Here is a 21,426-nt window from a genome sequence, read left to right as displayed (position 1 = left end):
AATTGACCAACAGCACTATGTTAATTTCTGGTACACAACATAGTGATTCAATATTTCTATGTGTTACAAAATGATCACCGTGATAAGTCTAGTTAGCGTTTGTCACCATACAAAGATATCACATTATTATTGACTGTATTCCCCATAGTGTACATTTCATACCTGTGACTTATTTATTTTGTAAGTGGAAGTTTATACCTCTTAATCTCTCTCAGATTGTTTTATATACATCATCTCATGTAATCGTAATGATTCTATGAGTTTACTTAAAATTGTCTTCCCCAATTAAAATGAGTAAACTGAAGCTTAGGTTAAGTAACATGACCAAGTCCACACGGTTAGTCATTGGCAGGGGTGTGACTGACTTCAAAATCTGCGCTATTCTGCTTTTCAATAGGGGGTTCTTGAAGGTCCAAGGAAAGGAAGGAATGCATAGTGGTGTGGTTGAGGCATTAGTATTAATATTCGTAGACAGGGCACTTGCCAGCAATCTAAGCAATCCTATTCCACCAACTAGTAAGGTTGGCATGAGACATGTACAATAGTATGAGCAACTAAATCATTGTAGTGCCAAATACAGAGTTTGCCATCTCTTTAGTACGTCTTTGAAGAGGTGGCTGATTTGTGTTGGTGCTATGTTTGTCTTCTCAGCCATTGAGGGAGTAAGTACTAGTTGAAGCTTATAATCCCAACACATCAAAATGGACAACCTGGCAGATGTCCTTGCTGGAAGATGACAAGATTGCTAATAGAGGAGCCCTGATTTTTCTCCTGAGATTTGACACTTGGGGGCTTCCATTAAAAACATTACCAAGCCTCTGTCATTTTAATCTCTTCTTTAAGTGCCTGTGATCTTTTCAGGGGCACAGGTCCACGCATGGTCAATGCCTAGTGACCAGGTTTCAGAGCTGTGGGCAGAGGTGGCAGCGACTGTGAAAGCCTGGGAGGAGATGAGGGAAGAAAAGGTCATTCTTCCTGACAACTTATAACTTGATTCCACCTATAACCCATTTATTTTCAGAAATAAGTAATGGGTGAAGACATAGGCCAGGCCTACATTTCATGCACTTGAGAGTTAAAGGCTTTCTGAGATCAAATTACCACAGCAGAGACAGAGTTACTGTAGGGACATTTTGGGAGGAAGCAGACAGAGAGGGAGAAGCCAGAGGCTTAAGACCAGAAACAGGAATAGAATGTGATGGAAATTGCTTCCCACTTTGCACTCCTGAGGGAACAAAGAGGACAAATAAGAAGCAGCAGGGATAGGAGGAAGCTGGGAGCTTCTCTGGAATAAAATGGGTTAGGTTGTGGAGTTGTCAGCTGCTGTACTTGGTAGGTGGGAGGAAGAGATGTGCTAGTCCAGGCCTTTGAAACCTGGGTGCCTTGGCCCCTTCAACTATGCCCTGAAGGAGGGAAGCGTGCCAAATGTCAGGTCTCCTTCTAGTTTTGTTCCAGTTCATAGCTAGAAAATGACAGCAGAAGATCTAGGGGTGAGAGGATGCTGAGAGAAAGAAGGAGAAAGAACACTTTAGTGAGTGCTTTTGTACAAGTGGGACAATGAATTTTAAACTCTTGTGGAATAGATGGGAGGGCCTGGGAACAGTGGATGTTCAAAACAGAGAAACAGAGGCAATGACACAGAACAGAAAGGCTTCCTCTGATCCTTCTGCCTTCTTGTTCACTGACAATTGGTTATCCTTTTGTTGCCTCTGCAGCAATACAGGGGGGAAGTCTTAGGGGAACAGAGACCCGGAGGGGTAAAGGAAACTTATATTTATGTAAGATGAGCTGCAGCCATTGAAATTGCTGGCTATTGTGAGATAAATCCCAGCCTTCCACATTTTGCTTAGTAACAGCAGACTTTTCACTGCAAGGCATTAATGGAGTCCAAATTCCAGCCAGGCTTGGGGAATCAAGAGTAACTCTCTTGATGTAATGGTTTTGCAGGCTCTTGAAGACATTGTCATCCGTTAAAGAAAAAAAATTAAATCACTCTTGAAAGAAAGAAAATGTCTTGGGTGATAAATGAAAAAATTTTTGAAGTAAAATGAGGAAAAGCTCGAGGGAAGACTCTCTTTAAAATTTTACCAGATTCTCCCCACTATGATCAAAAGGGGTTAAATAAGAGCTTAGCCTGCAGCTTCATGGAACCAATTTTTTAAAGAAAGAATATTAAAACCTGAAATATTGGTTATTTGCCAAGGCACACACTGGAAGTAAAAGCCACTTGGCTAGGAGCAGAATTGAGTGTTGGATCGCAGGATGCTAATTTTAGGCTTGCTCCGCGAAAGATGACAGCACTTGCCACCCCCCCTCCCTCCGCCCTAGAAGTTTCCGCAGTATTTAGGAGTATTCAGGGAAAATGTTGGTGTCAGGGAAATAATCCCCATCATCAGTAACCCCAGAGCGCCTCACTTGCGTTTGTTTCTTTGAACGTGGAGCCGCCGCCCAGATATCCGTAGTTAGCCAAGGCCCTCGGTGTATTTTCTTGACTTGCGCTTGGAAATCTTTTTCTGGGAGCTGAAAGCCCGAGTCCTAGAGACTTAACTGCTTTTCCTAGAATAATCTCCTTACAAGACCAGTTCAGCAGCCGAGGGACCGTGGAGACTGGCTGAACAGGACAGTGGGGGCAGGGAAAAAGGGAGTGGCCGTGTTCCCGGGGTCTGCTGGGATCCGGCCGGTCCGGGGCGAAGGAGCTGGGGCTGGAGTGGCTGGAGCGACTGGACAGTCCGGGTCGCCGTCCGCCACCTCGGTGCGGAATCGGAGCCGGACTTGCTGAGCATTCCTCCCCCTCCTCTTCTGCTTCCTCTTCCCTCCTCCTGGACCAGCGGCGGCGGCGGCGGCAGGAAACGAAGCCGGGCTGAGCGACTCCGAGGCGAGCGGAGGAGCTGGGATATGGGGAATCAGAGCGGGCGGCGGGGCCAGGAGCCCTCCGGAGGGCCCACGAGGGGAACGGCCCCGGTGTTTGCTCGCTCGTGAGGCGTGGGGGAGCGGGCGCAGGGCGGCACGAGCGGAGGCGGAGGCGGAGGCGGAGGCGCGGCCCCGGCGTGGAGCACGGCTGGGGAAGCTGCTGCCTCCGGCCCTGCCCGGCTGCCTCCGCTGCGGCCGGCGGCTATGGAGCTGGCGGGCACCAGACCTGGGGCGACAGAGCATCCCCGTTTCCGGACGCCCATGTTCTGGCTGCTGCTGCTTTCCCTGTTGCTACTGCTGCTGCCGGGCCCAGCGGCCTCCCAGCTGCGATACTCGGTGCCGGAGGAGCAGACACCTGGCGCGCTTGTGGGCAACGTGGCTCGCGCACTGGGGCTGGAGCTGCGGCGCTTGGGGCCGGGCTGCCTGCGTATCAACCACCTGGGTGCGCCCAGCCCGCGCTACCTGGAGCTGGACCTGACCAGTGGAGCTCTCTTCGTCAACGAGCGCATTGACCGGGAGGCGCTGTGTGAGCAGCGGCCTCGCTGCCTGCTCAGCCTGGAAGTGCTGGCGCACAGCCCCGTGGCGGTGAGTGCCGTGGAGGTGGAGGTACTGGACATAAACGACAACTCGCCGCGCTTCCCGCGGCCCGACTACCAGCTTCAGGTAAGCGAATCGGTGGCACCTGGAGCGCGCTTTCACATAGAGAGCGCGCAGGACCCCGACGTGGGCACCAACTCGGTGCAGACCTACGAGCTCAGCCCCAGCGAGCACTTCGAGCTGGACCTGAAACCCCTGCAGGAGAACAGTAAGGTGCTGGAGCTGGTGCTGCGTAAGGGCCTAGACCGCGAGCAGGCAGTCTTGCACCACCTGGTTCTCACAGCTGTGGACGGGGGCAGCCCAGCCCGCTCAGGCACCGCGCAGATCTCTGTGCTTGTCCTGGACACTAACGACAATTCTCCCGCCTTCGACCAGTCCACCTACCGCGTCCAGCTTCGGGAGGACGCTCCCCCAGGCACATTGGTGGTGAAGCTGAATGCCTCAGACCCGGATGAGGGCTCCAATGGCGAACTCACGTACTCCTTGAGCAGCTACACGTCGGACCGGGAGAGGCAGCTCTTCAGCATCGATGCCAGCACGGGGGAAGTGCGGGTAAGTGGAGAGCTGGATTATGAGGAGGCCTCTTCCTACCAGATCTATGTGCAGGCAACAGACCGGGGTCCAGTGCCCATGGTGGGTCACTGCAAGGTGCTGGTGGACATCGTGGATGTGAATGATAACGCACCAGAGGTGGTGCTCACGGACCTGTACAGCCCAGTGCCTGAAGATGCTGCGCCCAACACCGTTGTGGCCCTTCTCAGTGTCAATGACCAAGATTCAGGTCCCAACCGGAAAGTGAGCCTGGGCCTGGAGGCCACACTGCCTTTCCGACTGAATGGCTTTGGAAACTCCTACACACTGGTGGTGAGTGGCCCCCTGGACAGGGAGCAGGTGGCTGCCTACAACATCACAGTGACAGCCACTGATGGGGGAGTACCACAGCTCACATCCCAGCGGACACTGCAGGTTGAGATCTCTGACATCAATGACAATCCACCCAGCTTCCTGAAGGACTCTTACTCCATTTACATCGAGGAAAACAATTTGCCAGGGGTGTTGCTCTGCACTGTGCAAGCCACAGACCCAGATGAAAAGGAGAATTCGGAGGTGACCTACTCCCTCATGGAGAGGGAGATTCAAGGGCTGCCAGTCACCTCCTATGTCTCCATTAACAGTGCCAGTGGCAGCCTTTATGCTGTCAACTCCTTTGATTATGAGAAATTTCGGGAGTTCTTTGTGACTGTGGAGGCCCGGGACAAGGGGAGCCCACCACTGAGCAGCACTGTGACCACCAACGTGTATGTAGTGGACGTGAATGACCATGCCCCTCACATCCTATACCCTACCTCAACCAATTCGTCAGCAGCCATTGAAATGGTGCCTCGAACTGCCCCTGCTGGCTACCTGGTCACTAAAGTCATAGCCATGGACTCAGACTCTGGGCAGAATGCTTGGCTCTTTTACCATCTGGCCCAGATTTCTGACCTGGACCTCTTTAAGGTAGAGCTACATACAGGAGAAATTAGGACTACCAGGAAGATGGGAGATGAGAGTGGAACCACTTTCAACCTGACCGTGGTGGTCCGAGACAATGGAGAGCCATCGCTGTCAGCCTCTGTGGCCATTACAGTAGCTGTAGTGGATAGGGTTTCCAGAATCCTCCCTGACACTCAGAGACATGTGAGAAGTCCTCGGACATACTCTGAAATTACACTTTATCTAATAATAGCATTAAGCACAGTGTCTTTTATATTTCTTTTGACAATCATTGTTTTGAGCATCATCAAGTGCTACCGCTACACTGCTTATGGCACTGCGTGCTGTGGAGGCTTCTGTGGAGTGAGGGAGAGGTGCCCTGCAGAACTCTACAAACAGGCCAACAACAATATTGATGCCAGGTTACCACACGGCCTCAAAGTGCAGCCTCACTTCATTGAAGTGCGAGGGAACGGCTCCCTCACCAAGACCTACTGCTACAAGGCCTGTCTGACAGCAGGCTCAGGGAGTGACACTTTCATGTTTTACAACACAGGGGCGCAGACAGGACTGGGACCTGGGGGAGCCCAAGCAGCAGCAGGTGACAGCAGGCACCTCACAGGCCAAAGTGGGCAGAGTGCTGGGAACCTGATTATTCTAAAAAACGAAGCTGTTTCTCAAAATGAGGTGAGATAGTAGTCAAGGGGTCTTCCACAAAGTCATGCATTTTTCACATTCCCCCCGGCCCCCTCCCGGTATCATGTAGTTGGCTTTCTCGAGTTATTAACAATGACAAGGGTTATCTGGTAAACTGAGTGTGTGTGTGTGTGTGTGTGTGTGTGTGTGTGTGTGTGTATTACCTGTGATTGGATTATAATCTGCTATGTTTCCTTTCTAGAAAAATAGGACTAGAGAATTGTTTTACTTTCCATTTTCTTTTCAGATATATGAAACCTTGACCATAAAATTGTTTGAGAAATGAGGATTTGTCTTAATTATGTGGTGTTAAAGCACAGCTCTATAGAGAAATAGAATAGGCTTGAGAATAAGATGATGCTATAGAGGGTAACATTATGAGATTCAAGGAGAAATGGCCTGTGCTGTATCATCTACAGGGAAGGTTCCCTTTTGAAATCCTACAGGAGTGTTGTTTTTCAAAAGCTCTGAAACCTCTCGGGGCTGTAGTGGTCACCTCTGTATGCTGTCCCTGTTTATACCATGGACTATCTACAATGAAATGTATCCAGTTAATATTTCTGGTAATTGCATTGAACTAATGTGATGAGATCTGCTAGAAATTCATGTCAGAGGTGATAAAGCCATAGAATGTGGACCTCACCCTGAAGACAAAGTTTGATTTGGCTGTTTGCTGTGGTAACTATTTTGTTGGGGCTGTCGGAGGAGATGAATGATGGCATCCAAGAACCAATTTGTCTGCTTGGGCCAGGGAGATGGTAGAATGAGTGGATTAGGGATGTGGGGGATATGGTGAAGACCAGGACAAGCTGGGGTTGGGGAGAAAGAATTCTGCCACTAGTTATCTTTTTTGGCCTTGTGTGAACTCCTTGTAAGAGGATTTCCCTGCGTTTAGCATAAATGTAATCTTCTGATTTCCTCTTGAGAATTCCTAAGGTTTTGATGAGACGTGAAGCAGCCTCTTCAAGCCCTTCATGTCCTTAAGTTAAATGACAGTACTTTAAATGGTACTTCAACATGCTCCAAAGCACGCATTTAATTTCTGGATCTAGCTACAAAAGCCTTGGAAAGTGGATGGCTTACTGTACATGAGAGACAGAGAGACAGGTGTTAGTAGAGACACTGGTTTTAAGTAGGTGTAAGGCCAGTTTGCTCAGTATATGAAGGATGTATATAAATTGTTGGACACAGTGCCTGTGTTTGTGTAGTGTGTTTGTCTCCATATGCATGCTTGAAATAATAGAACCCTGCTTTGTGATACTTTAAACTTGGATTTCAGAAGCCAAAATTTTGTCCCATAAAAAGTGATGAGTTGTTTCTTCCCAAACAACTACTTTGTAGCTAGGACTTTCAGAGGTCCTACAAAATGAGTTAATAATATTTGTCCCTCCTATATTTTTGTGATGTGTTTTCACTGACATATTGTTGTCTTTTTATTAACGTCCATAGTTTCACATTCTAAATTCATGCTCATCTTCAGGAAATTAATGCATAAGCACAGAAAAGAACAGAGATGGATTGAGAGAATTTCCATGTACATTGTAGGTAGATTTATCAGAAGAGCCTGATGTTAGTCAATGCTGAGCAGCCGCGGGAGGCAGATTGCAGATTAAGAAGAACGGGGTGGGGGAGGGGAAATCAAAGAGCCTCCAGAATTCTTTAGATCATAGCTTTTGGCAGCATGTAGAAAGGCTTAATTTTAAATAAGGATGCTGTAGACATTTGCTGAACAAATTACTGTTAAGTCCTTTTGGGCCTGGGGTGGGCTGCAGGTGGTAAAGAGGCACAGAGAGCAGGCCAGGCAAGCTTGCAACCAGCTGTGAGCCGGAAGCGCAGGCGAGTGACACTCTCACCCTCTCTCTCCTGACTCAAAGCTTGGGACAATTTGATACATGAACTATTTCTGTCTTATACTGACCTGTGTGTTAATATGTGCTTTGGTTCACAAACCTTTAATTTAGGGAGAAAATTATGTCAGAAAAGGGCTTGCTTTTGTGGGATTTTGCCAGGAGAGTACATGATTTTAATAAAGGCAGATTTTTGCCAGACACTTTCGGAAATCCAGTGAAGAGAGCCCTAAGATCCACAGCTCCTGGAATTATTGCGGTTATAGGTAGAGAGTGAGTCACGTTGTCATAGCATGGCAAAATGGGGACAAAAATCACTCAACTCTGAAAGTCATCACTGCTAGATCAACCTGTTAAATTCTCACGTTAGGCTTTCTTTCTTCCCTACCCACTCACTGCACATGACAGGAGAATCCTGGGGTGCAATTGATTCCATGTGCCTACATTAAAATTAGATGGGGATCGGAAAGGATGAGTAAGGGAATTTGCGCTCACCGACCACCCTGCTATACAAAAATATTCTGCACTGCAATATATGTATGGTTTCATTACCTGTAAGTCATACATTAAATATTTATCAACATCTAGCACACGAGGAAACAAGCTCAGAGAGGTTAAGTAACACACACAGTCACTCTGCTAGTGGTATTTTAAGTCATATCTGTCTGACTCCAAAGACTGTGCTTCTGAAACAGTATGAGTAGATAGAAATCCCAATGTTTATATTCCTTTTGATATGGGATACTCAGGCATTCAGGCTACCACTGATTCACCTAGTGGTGTCAATTAACTGCTCTGGAAAAAGAGGAATTCTTTGCATAGAAGTAGGTCACCAATGGGAGGATCAATGAGTAAAAACGTTACCACCAAGATAGGATATTTTTATTTGTTCTACCATTGGCCAAACCTGTTCAGATCTTATATCTTTGTTCTCTCTCTAATTTCTCTCTTGTTGCTTATTAAATATCAGTATTTAACATCAGGCTAATCTTTTGGTAAATTTTACCCCCAATGAGTTTATTTCATGCGCCACTTGTGCAGTGAGGTTTTTGAAGTAACTGTTTAGCAGTGGGGCAGAATTTCTCTTTGGAGACTTCTGAAAACCTGGTGTTGAATGTGGTTGGCACCCTCTTCAGAATCTCCAAGAAAAGGAACCAAATCTTAAGGTGGTTTCTGTGCATCTGTGGTCCTGTGACTGCTGATGAGTCACTTTGAGTGCTCTGGGCAGATTTGTCCAACTGCGCCTCAGTGGGACCAGTTAGCACAAGATGTGGAAATCACAAAAGGGTATAGCAGAAATGAGTTAAGTTTACATTCACTTCACTTATTTTAAAGCAAGTTGTAGTCACCAAATCTTCAGTTATTTTTGCCACTGTGTGTACATACTCACTCTAATTCCACTTGTGGTAACTTCGAAGGGTGAACCCTTCTTTCAGTGGCACCTAATTTATTTCTTGCAGGACTGACTTTTCTAGCTGGTGACTGACTCTGTCCTGGATCAGAACTTAACACTTAGTGTAAAGTGCTATCATGGTGAATTGATAAAAACTGCACAGTGGTCAGAATAGGCAAAGAAATTGTATCTGAACTTCCATCCTCTGATGGTCACTTTTGAATGGGTGGGGCTCTTTTGTTTTGCCATTTCTGTATTGGTTATAGGACTGTTCTTTTGAGAAAAGGTTTATTTCATTTGGTCTGAGAATACATTAATTTCTTCAAATTACCCCCTTCCTCCCCTCTTCTACAGATCTGCTGAGCCAGATGGAATAATGGCTGAGCTCCTCTCTGTCTCTTTATCTTGCATATATTCTGACTGATGGAGAAAGCTATTTATTGTAGCTTGAATGTCATTGGCCTACCCTTTGGTCTGACCCAGGACTGAGCCTGCACATGGGCATCTGGTCTGACTCAGAACACTCTGCAGGGACACAGCCTGGCATATTACAAATTGTCTACTGGCATGCTGTTTGCTTGACAGAATAGCAGAGTTGGTTCTGGATACTTGCCTTGGTTGGCCACCAATTTTTGCTCTCAATGAGAGGTCAGGATGCTGTCTGTTTGCAAACGTTTGATGAAAAATTACCATCATCAAGCCCAGAGGTTTAGCTGAATTGAATGGGGATTTACAGGTGTCTTTGAATATGAGTTTTGTAAATTTCACCTGGCTCCGTGTTCCTGGGCATATTACAGTATGAATATAAATTTGGCTTATTCGTATGATAATATTTTGAGTACTCTAAAAGCATGATTTCAAAAATCAAAGGTCAAGAGAATTCCTTAGCAGTGTTTTAAATCTGCTAGCCTAAAAATTACACAAGTTTTTGTCTTTCGAGGATTTGAACTTGACAAATGCAGAGAAATCTCCAACATGGCAAAAATCGAAGAAAAATGTTAGTCCCTTGGCACATAAGCAACATCAGTTGCTTTCTGGCCTTGCAGGGTCAGAACTCTGGGCTCCAGGGAAGTAAAACTGTGGGGGAGAGAGTAACTGCTGCACTAGCAGGCTGTGCATCCAGAATTAAGCAAACCTAGCATTTTCTGTTGTACCAGAGCCCATTAGGTATGTTTTAAAGTTATGGGTATTTTATTTTACTGCTCTGTGGATTTAGGATTATAAATGACTGTTTTTAGAAGTAAGTATTCACCTAGACTTCTCATATTTATCATCTTTTCATTTTGATTTACTAGAAGACTAACATGTAACATAACAATGATTATTTTAAATGTTAGATTCCTTTTTGCCTTCATGACCCACAGTTTATGTGTTCATTTTCTATTGCTTTGTAACAAATCACCACAAATTAGTGGTTAAAAACAACACTCGTTTATTACCTGCACACTGTGACTGGGTTCTCTGCTCAGGTTTTCGCAAGGCTGAAATCAACATGCTGGCCAGGCTGAGTTTTCTCTTGGAGGCCCTGGGGAAGAATCTACTTTCAAGTTCGTTCAAGCTGTTGGCAGAATCCAGTTCCATGAGGACTGAGCTCCCCGTTTTCTTACTTACTGTTGAAGTGGCTGGAGGTCACTCTCAGCTCCTAGAAGTTGCTCTCAGGTCCTTACCAGTATTTTAACAGTGGAGAATATTTTCTCACATGGAATTCCTCTCATGCTTCAGATCTTTCTGATTTCCGTCTCTGACCTCTAGACCCAGATTTAAAAGACTCGTATAATTAGGTCATTCCCACCCAGATAATCTCCCTTTTTCAAAGCCAGCTGTGCCGTATAATATAACTTAATCATGGAGTAAGACCCATCATATTCAGTCTTGGAGATTATACAGGGCATTTACAGTAGGGTATAGGGATCTTGAAGGCCATTTTAGGATTTTGCCTATCATAATTTATATCAGTGTTCACAAAATATCACTGAAAAATTTGCAGTGGATACATCTTTAATAGATTCCTACTAGGAAGGAAAAGGAGATGCCACGTGTAGTCTTGTTTCTCAGAGGATCATTTATTGATAGCTTCATGGATTTCCATGATAAGAAGATAGCATATTACTTCACTGAGTAGTCCTATGATTTTATGAATGACATAGGGTATTTTAAACCTATTTTATTTCAAATCTGTCTTGGAAGAGGTGATTCACCCTTTTGTAGCTCAAATATTCCATAGTATAAATAATACCATTACAGAATAAATCAAGTCTTAGCTATAATTTTGATAGAAACAAATGGATTCTTGTTCTTCAATAATACTGCATCACCCACGTGGACTACCTAATTCAGTTTTTCCACATCTGGAATTTCATGACTTATTCTACTGAAGGACTATGCTTTGAAACAACAGAACATACTGGGCTTTTCACCAATAGAAATTAAGCAAAGCCCAGGGATGTACCATCCAAATACTAGAGAACTAAACGTATGTCTCATTATATTAGGTATATCAGCAGTCAACCTGTCAGCTTCAATTTTTCCAAGTTTAATCAGTTTTTCCAAGTTCACATGAAACCCATGTACATTTTATTACATTTAATTTTGTATCACTTTAAAATAAATCAATCTGGGAAAGTCAGAAGTAAAAAAGAGAAAAATATATATGTCATTCCATGCAAATTTATTTAAAACACAGACTTACGCGTTAGGGGTACCTAAACATGACTCTCAGGCAAACCTACCTATCAGGCAGGTAATCTAATCTCTCTAAAGTTCCAGATTTCTAATTTTTGTAATTTAAGTACGATAGTATTACCCTTGCATGGTAGTTAATTTATTCGAAAGCCTTTAAAAAACCTATCAAATACCTGAACCCTCTAGCTTCTGAAGCTATAGCTATGTATTATGAATATTTGAGAATATCAGTATGTTTTATAAACAAAATATAATCCCTTTCATAAAGCTTATGGTCTAACAAAGGTGTTAGGATAAATGCAGTAATATGTATAAAGTGCTTATTCCATTACCTAGTATTGTGTGGCTACATAAAACATATTAATTACTTTCTTCCTTACCTTTTCCCTGCCTGATCTCACTGCCATAAGGTGTCTCATAACTATGATTTTGGCAAATAAATCTCAGAAACATCTTGTTGTGAGGGACTATTATAGAAAATAGCAGCATGACAAATTACGTGTCGTTGAGGAAGTGAGATTATGTAATGGACTGAGTTTCCTGGTCAGTCCTGCTAGAACTGTGCCTTTCTGCAAAATAGAGTTGGTGATTTCATTCACCAGATCAAGTTGCAGCAGTTTTCATCATGGATGTTACCCAGTCATAGAAAAATTGGCAGCATTTGCTCAACAGACGTCAGAGTCTTTCTTGAAGGAGGGTTCTTACAGCTAACAAGCTGACACCAATGCTGCTGATGGTCAGGGGAAAGCTGGTGATGATATGATTAATAAAAAGTATTTCAGTCATATTTTCAGGTTTACCAAATGGTTTGCAAATATTTTCTCTTTTGCTCCCTCTACTACCCCTGATAGAAAATGGGAGCCCCTTCATTTCATCTGTAGATAGTTTTATGGTACTTTATGAGGAACATCAATAGCATTTTGTGAATTTGAGAACCAAGGATGAAGCAGCTTGTATGTTCATATCTTGCCAACAGAATGGAAGGGACCGGAGAGAGCAGTTAGTGTATGGGGACATTTGAGGTAAAGTATCGTAGAGTTGTAGCTTTTTCTGGGCCTTGACTCGGCTAAATTGTTGAATATCATCTAACCATCCCGAAGTCTGTCTGGAAGTTGAGATGCTGATCACTTCTTCTCTGGATCTTGTGAAGAAGTATGTTTATGAAATACTGTGCATCCCTTGAATGAACTATAAGAATGACAGGAACAAACTTATTGACATTTTGAAATGTCAATTGGCATTACAGTAATTGGCATTACTGTGGCCTTGTGTCTACCAAATATGATAATTATAGTCCAGAGGAAAATGCAGAATACAACCTCCATCTCTTCATCTTTCCATTCAAATAGGCCTCAATATTCAGTGACAGGACCACTTTAATCTCTGCCCATGAAAACACATCGAGAGGAACATCTGTCATGGGCTTTTCATAATAACATTTTTGCTAATTGATAACAAGATAGTGATGGTGATTGATTTTGTCCCCAGTGATTCCTGAGTAGCTTCTACTCTGCACATAACTTCCAGAACAGTCTCTAGGTGCCCACATTTCCCTCGGTGTCCCCTCCACTTTGAATTGAGTTTGAAGACACAGGGCAATGCATCTTTCCAACACATAGGTGGTGCAAGTCAGGTTCTTCTTAGGTTTCAGCTGCTCCCTGTTAAACAGAGCTTAGCAAACAGTAATTGAATAAGAAGGCAAAGCCCTCAGAGGAGCAGGAAACAAGTACAATTTTATGAAAAGGATTATGCAGCACAACAAGGTCAAACCCCACGGTGGTTTGTTTTCCTCTCCCTTGTATTCCTCTTCAATCAGCAGAAGAGGTTGTTATCAGTTGCTGGCATTATGACTGGGCACATCCGCCCAGAGTCAAACATGCTGCAGTCTGCAAAGTCAGCAGCAGATTGCAGTGCTCTGCAGTCCAGCCAGAACAGCAGAATTTGTGTAGCTGTGTTCCCTGTTATAGCTAGAATACCAAATTGGGGATGTTCCCTTAAAGGGGCATTTGAGGGCAAAAACAATGAAAGCTTTTCCTGTTTCAGAATAGACTGTCCTTCCACTAGTGCTGCTTTAGGAACATAGACCTGTTTTGTTTTGTTTTTTAATTGAAGTATAGTTGATTTACAATATTGTGTTGGTTTCAGGGGTACAGAGATTCAGTTATATATATTCTTTTTCAGATTCTTTTCCATAGTAGGTTGTTACAAGATATTGAATAGAGTTCCTTTGTGCTATATAGTAAGCCCTTGTTTATGTACTTCATATATAGTAGTGTGTATCTTAATACATAGACCTGTTTTGAGCAAGGCAAAGCCAAAGCCGGTCCTCACAGCATCATTAAACCCAGTTTTCCATGGTATTTAATCTGTGCAAGGACCCTGATGAGCTAATTTAATTTTCTCCTGAAGTGCTATATATATGTGAACATCATCTTAGAGATGCATATGAAATGGCTTCTTCCATACTTTTAATAGCTACATGGAAATATTTAAGAAACAACTCATCGGTGAACATCGTCACTAGGAGATCATCGTTTTTGCCATATTAACAAAAACTCCCTTTGTGATTTTGCAGCCCCGACAACCCAATCCTGACTGGCGTTACTCTGCCTCCCTGAGAGCAGGAATGCACAGGTATGGCTTTCCCTCCTCATTTCACTCAGAAGTTACTGCAATTGTTTGACTCAGATAAACTGTCTTCATAGGCCGGAAGCAGCTGTCAAAACTGAGAAGCTTAGATACTTTGCCAGGGGAATGCAGTTGTTTATATTGTCTCCGTGTCTATTCCTTGAAACATTGGAAGTGGTCAGTGCCAAATGCTTATCAAGTGCCGGCAAATAAGAATCTCCTGTAAAATCACAGATACAGGCGACTGTTTACTTTCTCTCATTAAAATTTCTATAAGGAAGTAGCTTCAACTTCTTTCATCCCTTCCCCATCTGTACTTTCTGTCCTTCCCTTAAAATTATAATGAATACTGATGCTTTCAGACTTGAGTACATTGTGTAATATATATGCACTTGTTGTCTACCTTGGTTTTCCATCACACATTGACTGTTATATCCTGTTAACCACAGTAATTGTTGTTCATGTTCACCCCTATTAGAGTCTCCTTATCTTTTCCATCTTGTTGCTATCTTATTGCCTGCCCTCAGTGGCAAGAGCTCTTCAGAGGATGAGCCATGTGAAGGGCTTTTATTGAATATCTGGAGACCAAATCTAGCTTACTTTTAAATTAACCTAGAGCAATAACATTACTTTAAAACTCAGATTAAATATAATTTTGCCTTCTCTATTTTGTCTCTTTGACAGTAATTGATTAACTACCATTATTCCCAGACCTGATCTAGTATTCAAGCCACCGGGCCAAATAAAAGATTCATTGTTTGTGAGTGTCTTTGGGAAACCAAATGGAGAGAGCCAAGCAACTAGTGTTCACTACCACCAAAATAACTTAGTTTTAAAGAAGAAATAAACTCCAGACTTAAGCCCCTCAAAATATCTGGGCAACTCTTGAGTAGATCGTCACCAAACCTTGATCAATTTCTAAAGAGAGAGCTTACAGAGTATGTATTGAGTTAATGAAAAATTAGTTTTAGCCTGTTAAAAACACATTAAATCAAAATAAATCAACATATTCCCAAACATTACATTACAAATTGAGCAGAAATCATTATAATGGGTGCTCTTTCTGAACGAGAAGCAATCAGTGAAAACTGAAGATCAGTAGTTGGCTTGGTGAGACATCACATTGGAATCTGGTCATAACTTTAGGCCAGAAACACTTATGCAGATGCCAGAATACTAGGTTTCAGAAAGATTCTTTTCTATTTGTTAGAAACCAGCTTATGCTTTTGCCTGCATCTGAGCTATTGTGGTGGACTATATGATAGGAAAAAATGCGGTTTACAATACCAACTTCTTTTGTCCCAGTTGAATTAGTGCTTTACTTGAAAAGTACCAAAGCTATAAGATGCACCTTTAAAACTATATTAAAATAAAATACTAAACTATATCAGTTCCTTATTCCATTTTCAAATAAAAAAAAAAGAAGCCACATGTGTTTCTATTCAGGATTCAATTAAGATATTATGAGATTCAAGTAGGATAAGAAATGAAATAAAAATTAAAACTAAATGTTATTTATTCCTCACAGTGTAGTACATGGAACATATGTTAAAGTTGTGAACTTAAACAACACTCATCTTTTTCACACATACGCTTGGCTTCTTGGCCTTTCTAGCCTCAGATATCATGTGCCTGTTCCTTTGAAAATTCTGCTTTGAGCTGAGCTGGTTCCTAGGGTAGTTCCATCTTCAGAATGAATCTAATTGAACCCATACAATTTGCTGGTAGAATCCACCAACACCCGAAGGATATTAATATTTGGAAAAAAGAGAAGATTCTAGGGTGTAGATGAAGGAAAGAACAGCAGTAGGGCAGAGCTTAATGAGTGAATTTCCACTAGATATGTTGTTTGAAGTCAAAGAGTAAGAGGATATTGGGAATTCCCTGGCGGTCCAGTGGTTCGGACTCTGTGCTTTCACTGACAAGGGTGCGGGTTCAATCCCTGGTCCGGGAACTAAGATCCCATAAGCCTTCTGGCACGGCCAAAAAAAAAAAAAAGAGTAAGAGAATATTGAACTTAGAGATGACCTTCCCCCACAATATTTCAAGTTTTCCTGCTCTGTTGAGTCACAGGACCCCTTCAGGCAGTAGTACTCTAAGTTTTACTTTAGTAACTTAACTTCTGAGATGAACCAATGCCTAATTTCAAAGAGTCCTCTTATTTTGGTGAGGGTTTTCTTGGGTGATATTTACTCTTAGGGTCCCATTTGTTCCTTTCTTCATCCAGAAAATATTGAGGGTCTCATATCTGCTAACATTACACATACATAAAGAATATGATGTTCTCTCTGCCCTTGAACAATTTACGTTCTATCTCTACTTGCCTCTAAGGATCTCCCAGTTCATGTCTCACTCTCTGCAATATTTCATGATGAATTAATCTCTTCTGAACTGGGATCCATGAGTGCTGGTGATAAACTTCCTCTAGTCCCAGGAAATGTAGGGTGGGTTATCTATGAGGAAAAGATACAGAAAGAGTAAAACAGAAAATAAAAGTTAAGAATTAATTGGGCCAAACTGGAATAATACTACAGTTACCAGCAAATAATGTTCGTGCTTTCCTCTTTCCTATGAGAACCCAGAAATAAGAGATCTAGCAAAAGAGGCTTGGGGCTTTTGAGAACAAGCTCTCCTCATCTGCTTTGGCATTAAGACGATAAAATGTCATTAGCCCTCTGATGGGCTTCCTGTTAGATTTAATGAACACCACACAGCATTACTGAAAACCAAAATTGCTATAAAGATAAAACATGTTTATCGCCTGCATGGTGTAGCAGACAAGTAAGTCAGCAATGCTTTTACAGTTGATGCAAGGTGACTGCTCAGTGGTGATTGCTTCAGTTCAAGCATGAGTAAAAAGTGTTAGCTGCAGCCCTGCCTCCAGAGATGTGAGCACTTTCTGAGGGTGGAAGGAGAGCTGGAAAGGCATTTATGGTCTAACTATCATTTGGGTCTATGTGTTTACTCAGTTCTGTGCACCTGGAAGAGGCTGGCATTCTACGAGCTGGTCCAGGAGGGCCTGATCAGCAGTGGCCAACAGTATCCAGTGCGACACCAGGTAAAGACCCAGGGTCTCTCCCTTCTTGCTTGGATTCTGGAAAGCCATGAGATGACCTGTTTTTGTAAGACCAGGAATGTCAGTGGCTCTCTTTTTATTCTTACTTCTTTTTCTTACATGTGTGACTTCCTTGCTTACATGATTATGCAGGAGTATTTTGATTTTCCACTTAATGTACTTCAGCAGTTGAAAACAGATAACATAAGGGTGTGTGTGTGTGTGTGTGTGTGTGTGTGTAAAGTTATTTTCTGAAATAACTGGGTACATTTCAAATGCTTAGGCTGTCCGAACTACAACAGGCAAGATCTGGTGGCCTCATGCACAAAGATGACACTGTTAGCAAAGATCTTTTGGTTAAAGGTGATGGAAATCCACTCAAAGTAGTAAGCAGAAGGGAGACTGATAGATTGATTAACAGATAGATCGATGAAATGGAGTTTCTCATGGAAGTGGAAAAGTTGTCAGAACCAGGGCACCACTCTGGTTGACTTCAAGTCACAGTCAGGCCTCCTCCTTCCCTGACATGTACATCATTCTGCAGACTGAATTTTATTGCCTTGACATGCACATTGCCAAACATGACCAGTCTTGCAGTTTCTTAGTTCAGAGGACCAATGGGAACTGATTCCTAATCCAAACTTTCAAGAAAGAGAATCTGCCAGATTAAATCAAGAACCCAATGGCTGGGTGAGCATAAAAAAGTTGCCTAAACTCATATTTCCTTATTTTCCTTATTCTTGCCCAATCACTGAAGCAGTGTCATATAATACAAATATGGCTTTGGAGGCCCATCCCTGTGGCAGTTATCAGAAAGGAAGGATTATAGAGACTGCAAATGTTGTCTACCATAATCCTCTATTAATAGAACATGATGATGATGGTAATAGTTACTAATAATTGAGCCACAATGTACCCAGACACTGTGCCTTGTGTGATCTCATTTATTCCTTGAGACAATCTTGCAAGGGATTTATTATCTCTATTTTACATGTGAGGAGCTAGAGACACAGAGAGACTAAGAAACATACCCAAGTTCACATAGTTTGTAAGTGGCAGAGGTAGGATTCAAACCCAAGTGTGTCTAGTTCCAAATCCAAGTGTATCTAGCTCTTATATTCATAGCATGGCTGGCTTGCAAGAATCCACCCAAATCCAAATGCATACATATATGCATACATAACAGATTACATAAGCGTATGTGTAAAAAGTTCTTTCCAAAAATAAGCTGGTGCCTTTCAAGTGATTAGGCTATGCAAGTAACATGTGCAGCTAAGGGCCCATTTTCGCTGGCAGCTCTAAGGGTTTTCGTTGATTCTAATCAGCCAGCATTTGCTATTTATGAATATTGTATAATTCAACTAAAAGTCACATTTGTTAAAAAAAAAACAAATGCTCGAGTTAAAGCAATTCATTAGAGAGCTAATATTGCCAGATGGCAAGGGGAAAAACATAAAATAGTTCATTGACAAATCTGCAACCCTAATGCCAGTGATGGTGTGAAGGAGCGATGGAGGAGGAAGTGGTTTTAGACTACCAAGTGCTGCAGGATGGGAGGCATCTGAAAGGTGAGAACTACTCAATCCTAGCAGCCCCATGAAATCATGCCCTCCTACCCTGCCTCCATTTCAGGGTTTTTTCTTGTTCTTATAGAGACTTTGTAGGTCAGGCTGGTGAGCCCAAAATTAACTTTGAATACATTCTCCCTTTCATCAGTGTTGCTGGTTGGTGTGTATTCCTAGGCCAGTGGGAAATAGGAACTGTTTACTGATTATTTTTATCTGCATCTGGCCCAGGGACTCTCCTTCAAATTCAAAAGAATGTTAAGAACACATCTTTTTTAAAAAATTTATTGAAGTATAATTGATTTACAATGTTGTGTTAGTTTTTGCTGTACAGCAAAGTGATTCAGATATATGTGTGTGTATATATACATATATACACCTATTCTTTTTTATATTCTTTTCCATTCTGGTTTATCATAGGACATTGAATACAGTTCCCTGTGCTACACAGTAGGACCTTGTTGTGTATCCATTCTCTATATAATAGTTTGCATCTGCTAATCCCAAACGTCCAATCCTTCCCTCCCCCACTCCCACTCCCCCTTGGCAACCACAGGTCTGTTCTCTTTGTCTATGAGTCTATATCTGTTTCATGGATGGGTTCCTTTGTGTTGCATTTTAGATTCCACACATAAGTGATATCATATGATATTTGTCTTTCTCTTTCTGACTTACTTCACTTAGTATGGTAATTCCTAGGTTCATCCATGTTGCTGCAAGTGGCATTATTATAGCTGAGTGATATTCCATTGTGTATATTTACCACATCTTCTTTATCCATTCATCTGTCAATGGAAATTTAGGTTGCTTCCATGTCTTGGCTATTGTAAACAGTGCTGCTATGAACATAGGGGTGCATGTATCTTTTCGAATTGTAGTTTTGTTCGGATATATGCCCAGGAGCGGGATTGCTGGATCATATGGCGACTGTATTTATAGTTTTTTTGAGGAACCGCCATGCTGTTTTCCGTAATGGCTGCACCAATTTACATTCCCACCAACAGTGTAGGAGGGAGGAACCCATCTTTCTGACAGAAGAGAGGGAAGGAGTCGCCATCGCTCCACTGCCCAAATGTCCTAACTCCTCTTGTATAATCCCTTCTCTCCAGTACTATACCTGGCTGTTGAGTCATGAGTCACAGTTTTCATGGACTGAGCTGGACAGAGCTTATATCTTCCAGTTACTCTATGGGTGACCTAACCATACTTTTCAGCATACCTCTGCACCAGTGATAGGACATTAGAGAGATGTTCCTCTGTGTTCTGCTCTGTCCTTTTGGTACTTTAGAGTTTTAGGACTCAAAATATGTTCTGCAATGTTTGGAGGGAATATGGCATAAAGATGAAGATTATGGTTTAGAATCAGATCTGAATTGAATTCCACTTCAAACTTACTTGCTGGGTGAGCATAAGCAAATTGCTTAAATTCATGTTTTCTTAATTACCCCATCTGTAAATTGGGTATAATTATAACACCTATCTTATCTGGTTGCCATGATAACTAAAGAAGAAAGAGCTGAATATAGTGCTTGACATATAGTATTAATAAATGTCTATTTTTAAAAAATTATTTATTTGGCTGCGTCAGGTCTTAGTTGTGGCATGTGGAATTTTTCGTTGCGTTGTGCGGGCTTTTCATCGTGTCACACAAGCTTCTCTCTAGTTGTGGCACTCAGGCTCCAGAGCAGATGGGCTCAGTAGTTGCAGCATGCGGGCTCTCTAGTTGTGGCACATGGGCTCCAGAGCACGCAGGCTCAGTAGTTGCAGCTTGCGGGCTCGCTAGTTGTGGCTCATGGGCTCTAGAGTGCATGGGCTCGATAGTTGTGGTGTGTGGGCTCAGTAGTTATGGTGTGCGGGCTCAGTTGCCCCGCAGCATGTGGGATCTTAGTTCCCCAACCAGGGATCAAACCTGCGTCCCCTGCATTGGAAGGTGGATTCTTAACCACCGGACCACCAGGGAAGTCCCAAATGTCTAATCTTTTTATTCCTTTTTTTCTGGGATACTTTCGTTTCATGCAGTCTGTGTGGTGGCCTTCGCTGGTAGCATCGTAGCGAGAATTCAGTAGTTCTCATTTCTGAACCCAGATACAGACCCTCTAAGGTTGTCTGGGTCATCCTGACATCTGTACAGTCCTGTCACCCCCAGCCACCCTCCTGGAGATGGCATGAGGAGAATTTATCAGTTCTGCCTGAGAAAAAGGAAAAAAACTTGGTTGCTTTCATTCCCAAGTAGAGCCTGCCTTTCACTGATTCTGTTGCCCTTAGTGTTTCATGACGAAAGTGCAGTTGCTTCCAAAAGGTTTCCTAGTGGCGCCTGAGTCTCCTTTCACTTGTGTCTGAGACCTTCTCAGGAACCAGCACCTTCTGACACCAACACCTGCAACAGTGGCAGCCATGGGAATAGAGAGAGGCCTGCTGTGACCGATCCCCCCTCACATGTGTTCTTTGTAGTTGTTTTTCCCTACTGATGAATTCTTTGGCTTTGTCCCCACACTTTGTCCCCATTCATTTTCACAGTCCACAGAAGCCTAGGCTAAGATGCCACGCTCTGAAGGGATCAATGGGGACATCACCAGG

At 42.9% G+C, this 21,426-nt stretch overlaps 1 protein-coding gene across 30 annotated transcripts in view; it reads left to right on the top strand.

Annotated features, from left to right (window-relative positions):
- Positions 1–21,426, top strand: part of LOC101287170 (protocadherin alpha-C2) — a 171,023-nt gene that overhangs the window by 124,610 nt on the left and 24,987 nt on the right. For 28 of the 30 annotated variants that reach the window (XM_033406612.2, XM_049708639.1, XM_049708644.1 and 25 more), the window contains 2 exons: positions 14,177–14,235; positions 17,199–17,287. In XM_033406612.2, the coding sequence (XP_033262503.2) occupies positions 14,177–14,235; positions 17,199–17,287 (148 nt within the window). Of the gene's footprint in view, positions 1–2,345; positions 5,671–14,176; positions 14,236–17,198; positions 17,288–21,426 lie in introns of those variants that run through there. The other 2 variants (XM_033406611.2, XM_004280255.4) reach the window with 2 other exon arrangements.

The sequence above is a fragment of the Orcinus orca genome, chromosome 3 (genome assembly GCF_937001465.1).
Source record: "Orcinus orca chromosome 3, mOrcOrc1.1, whole genome shotgun sequence".
NCBI classification, from domain to species: domain Eukaryota; kingdom Metazoa; phylum Chordata; class Mammalia; order Artiodactyla; family Delphinidae; genus Orcinus; species Orcinus orca.
This window is presented reverse-complemented; position numbering and strand designations above follow the sequence as displayed.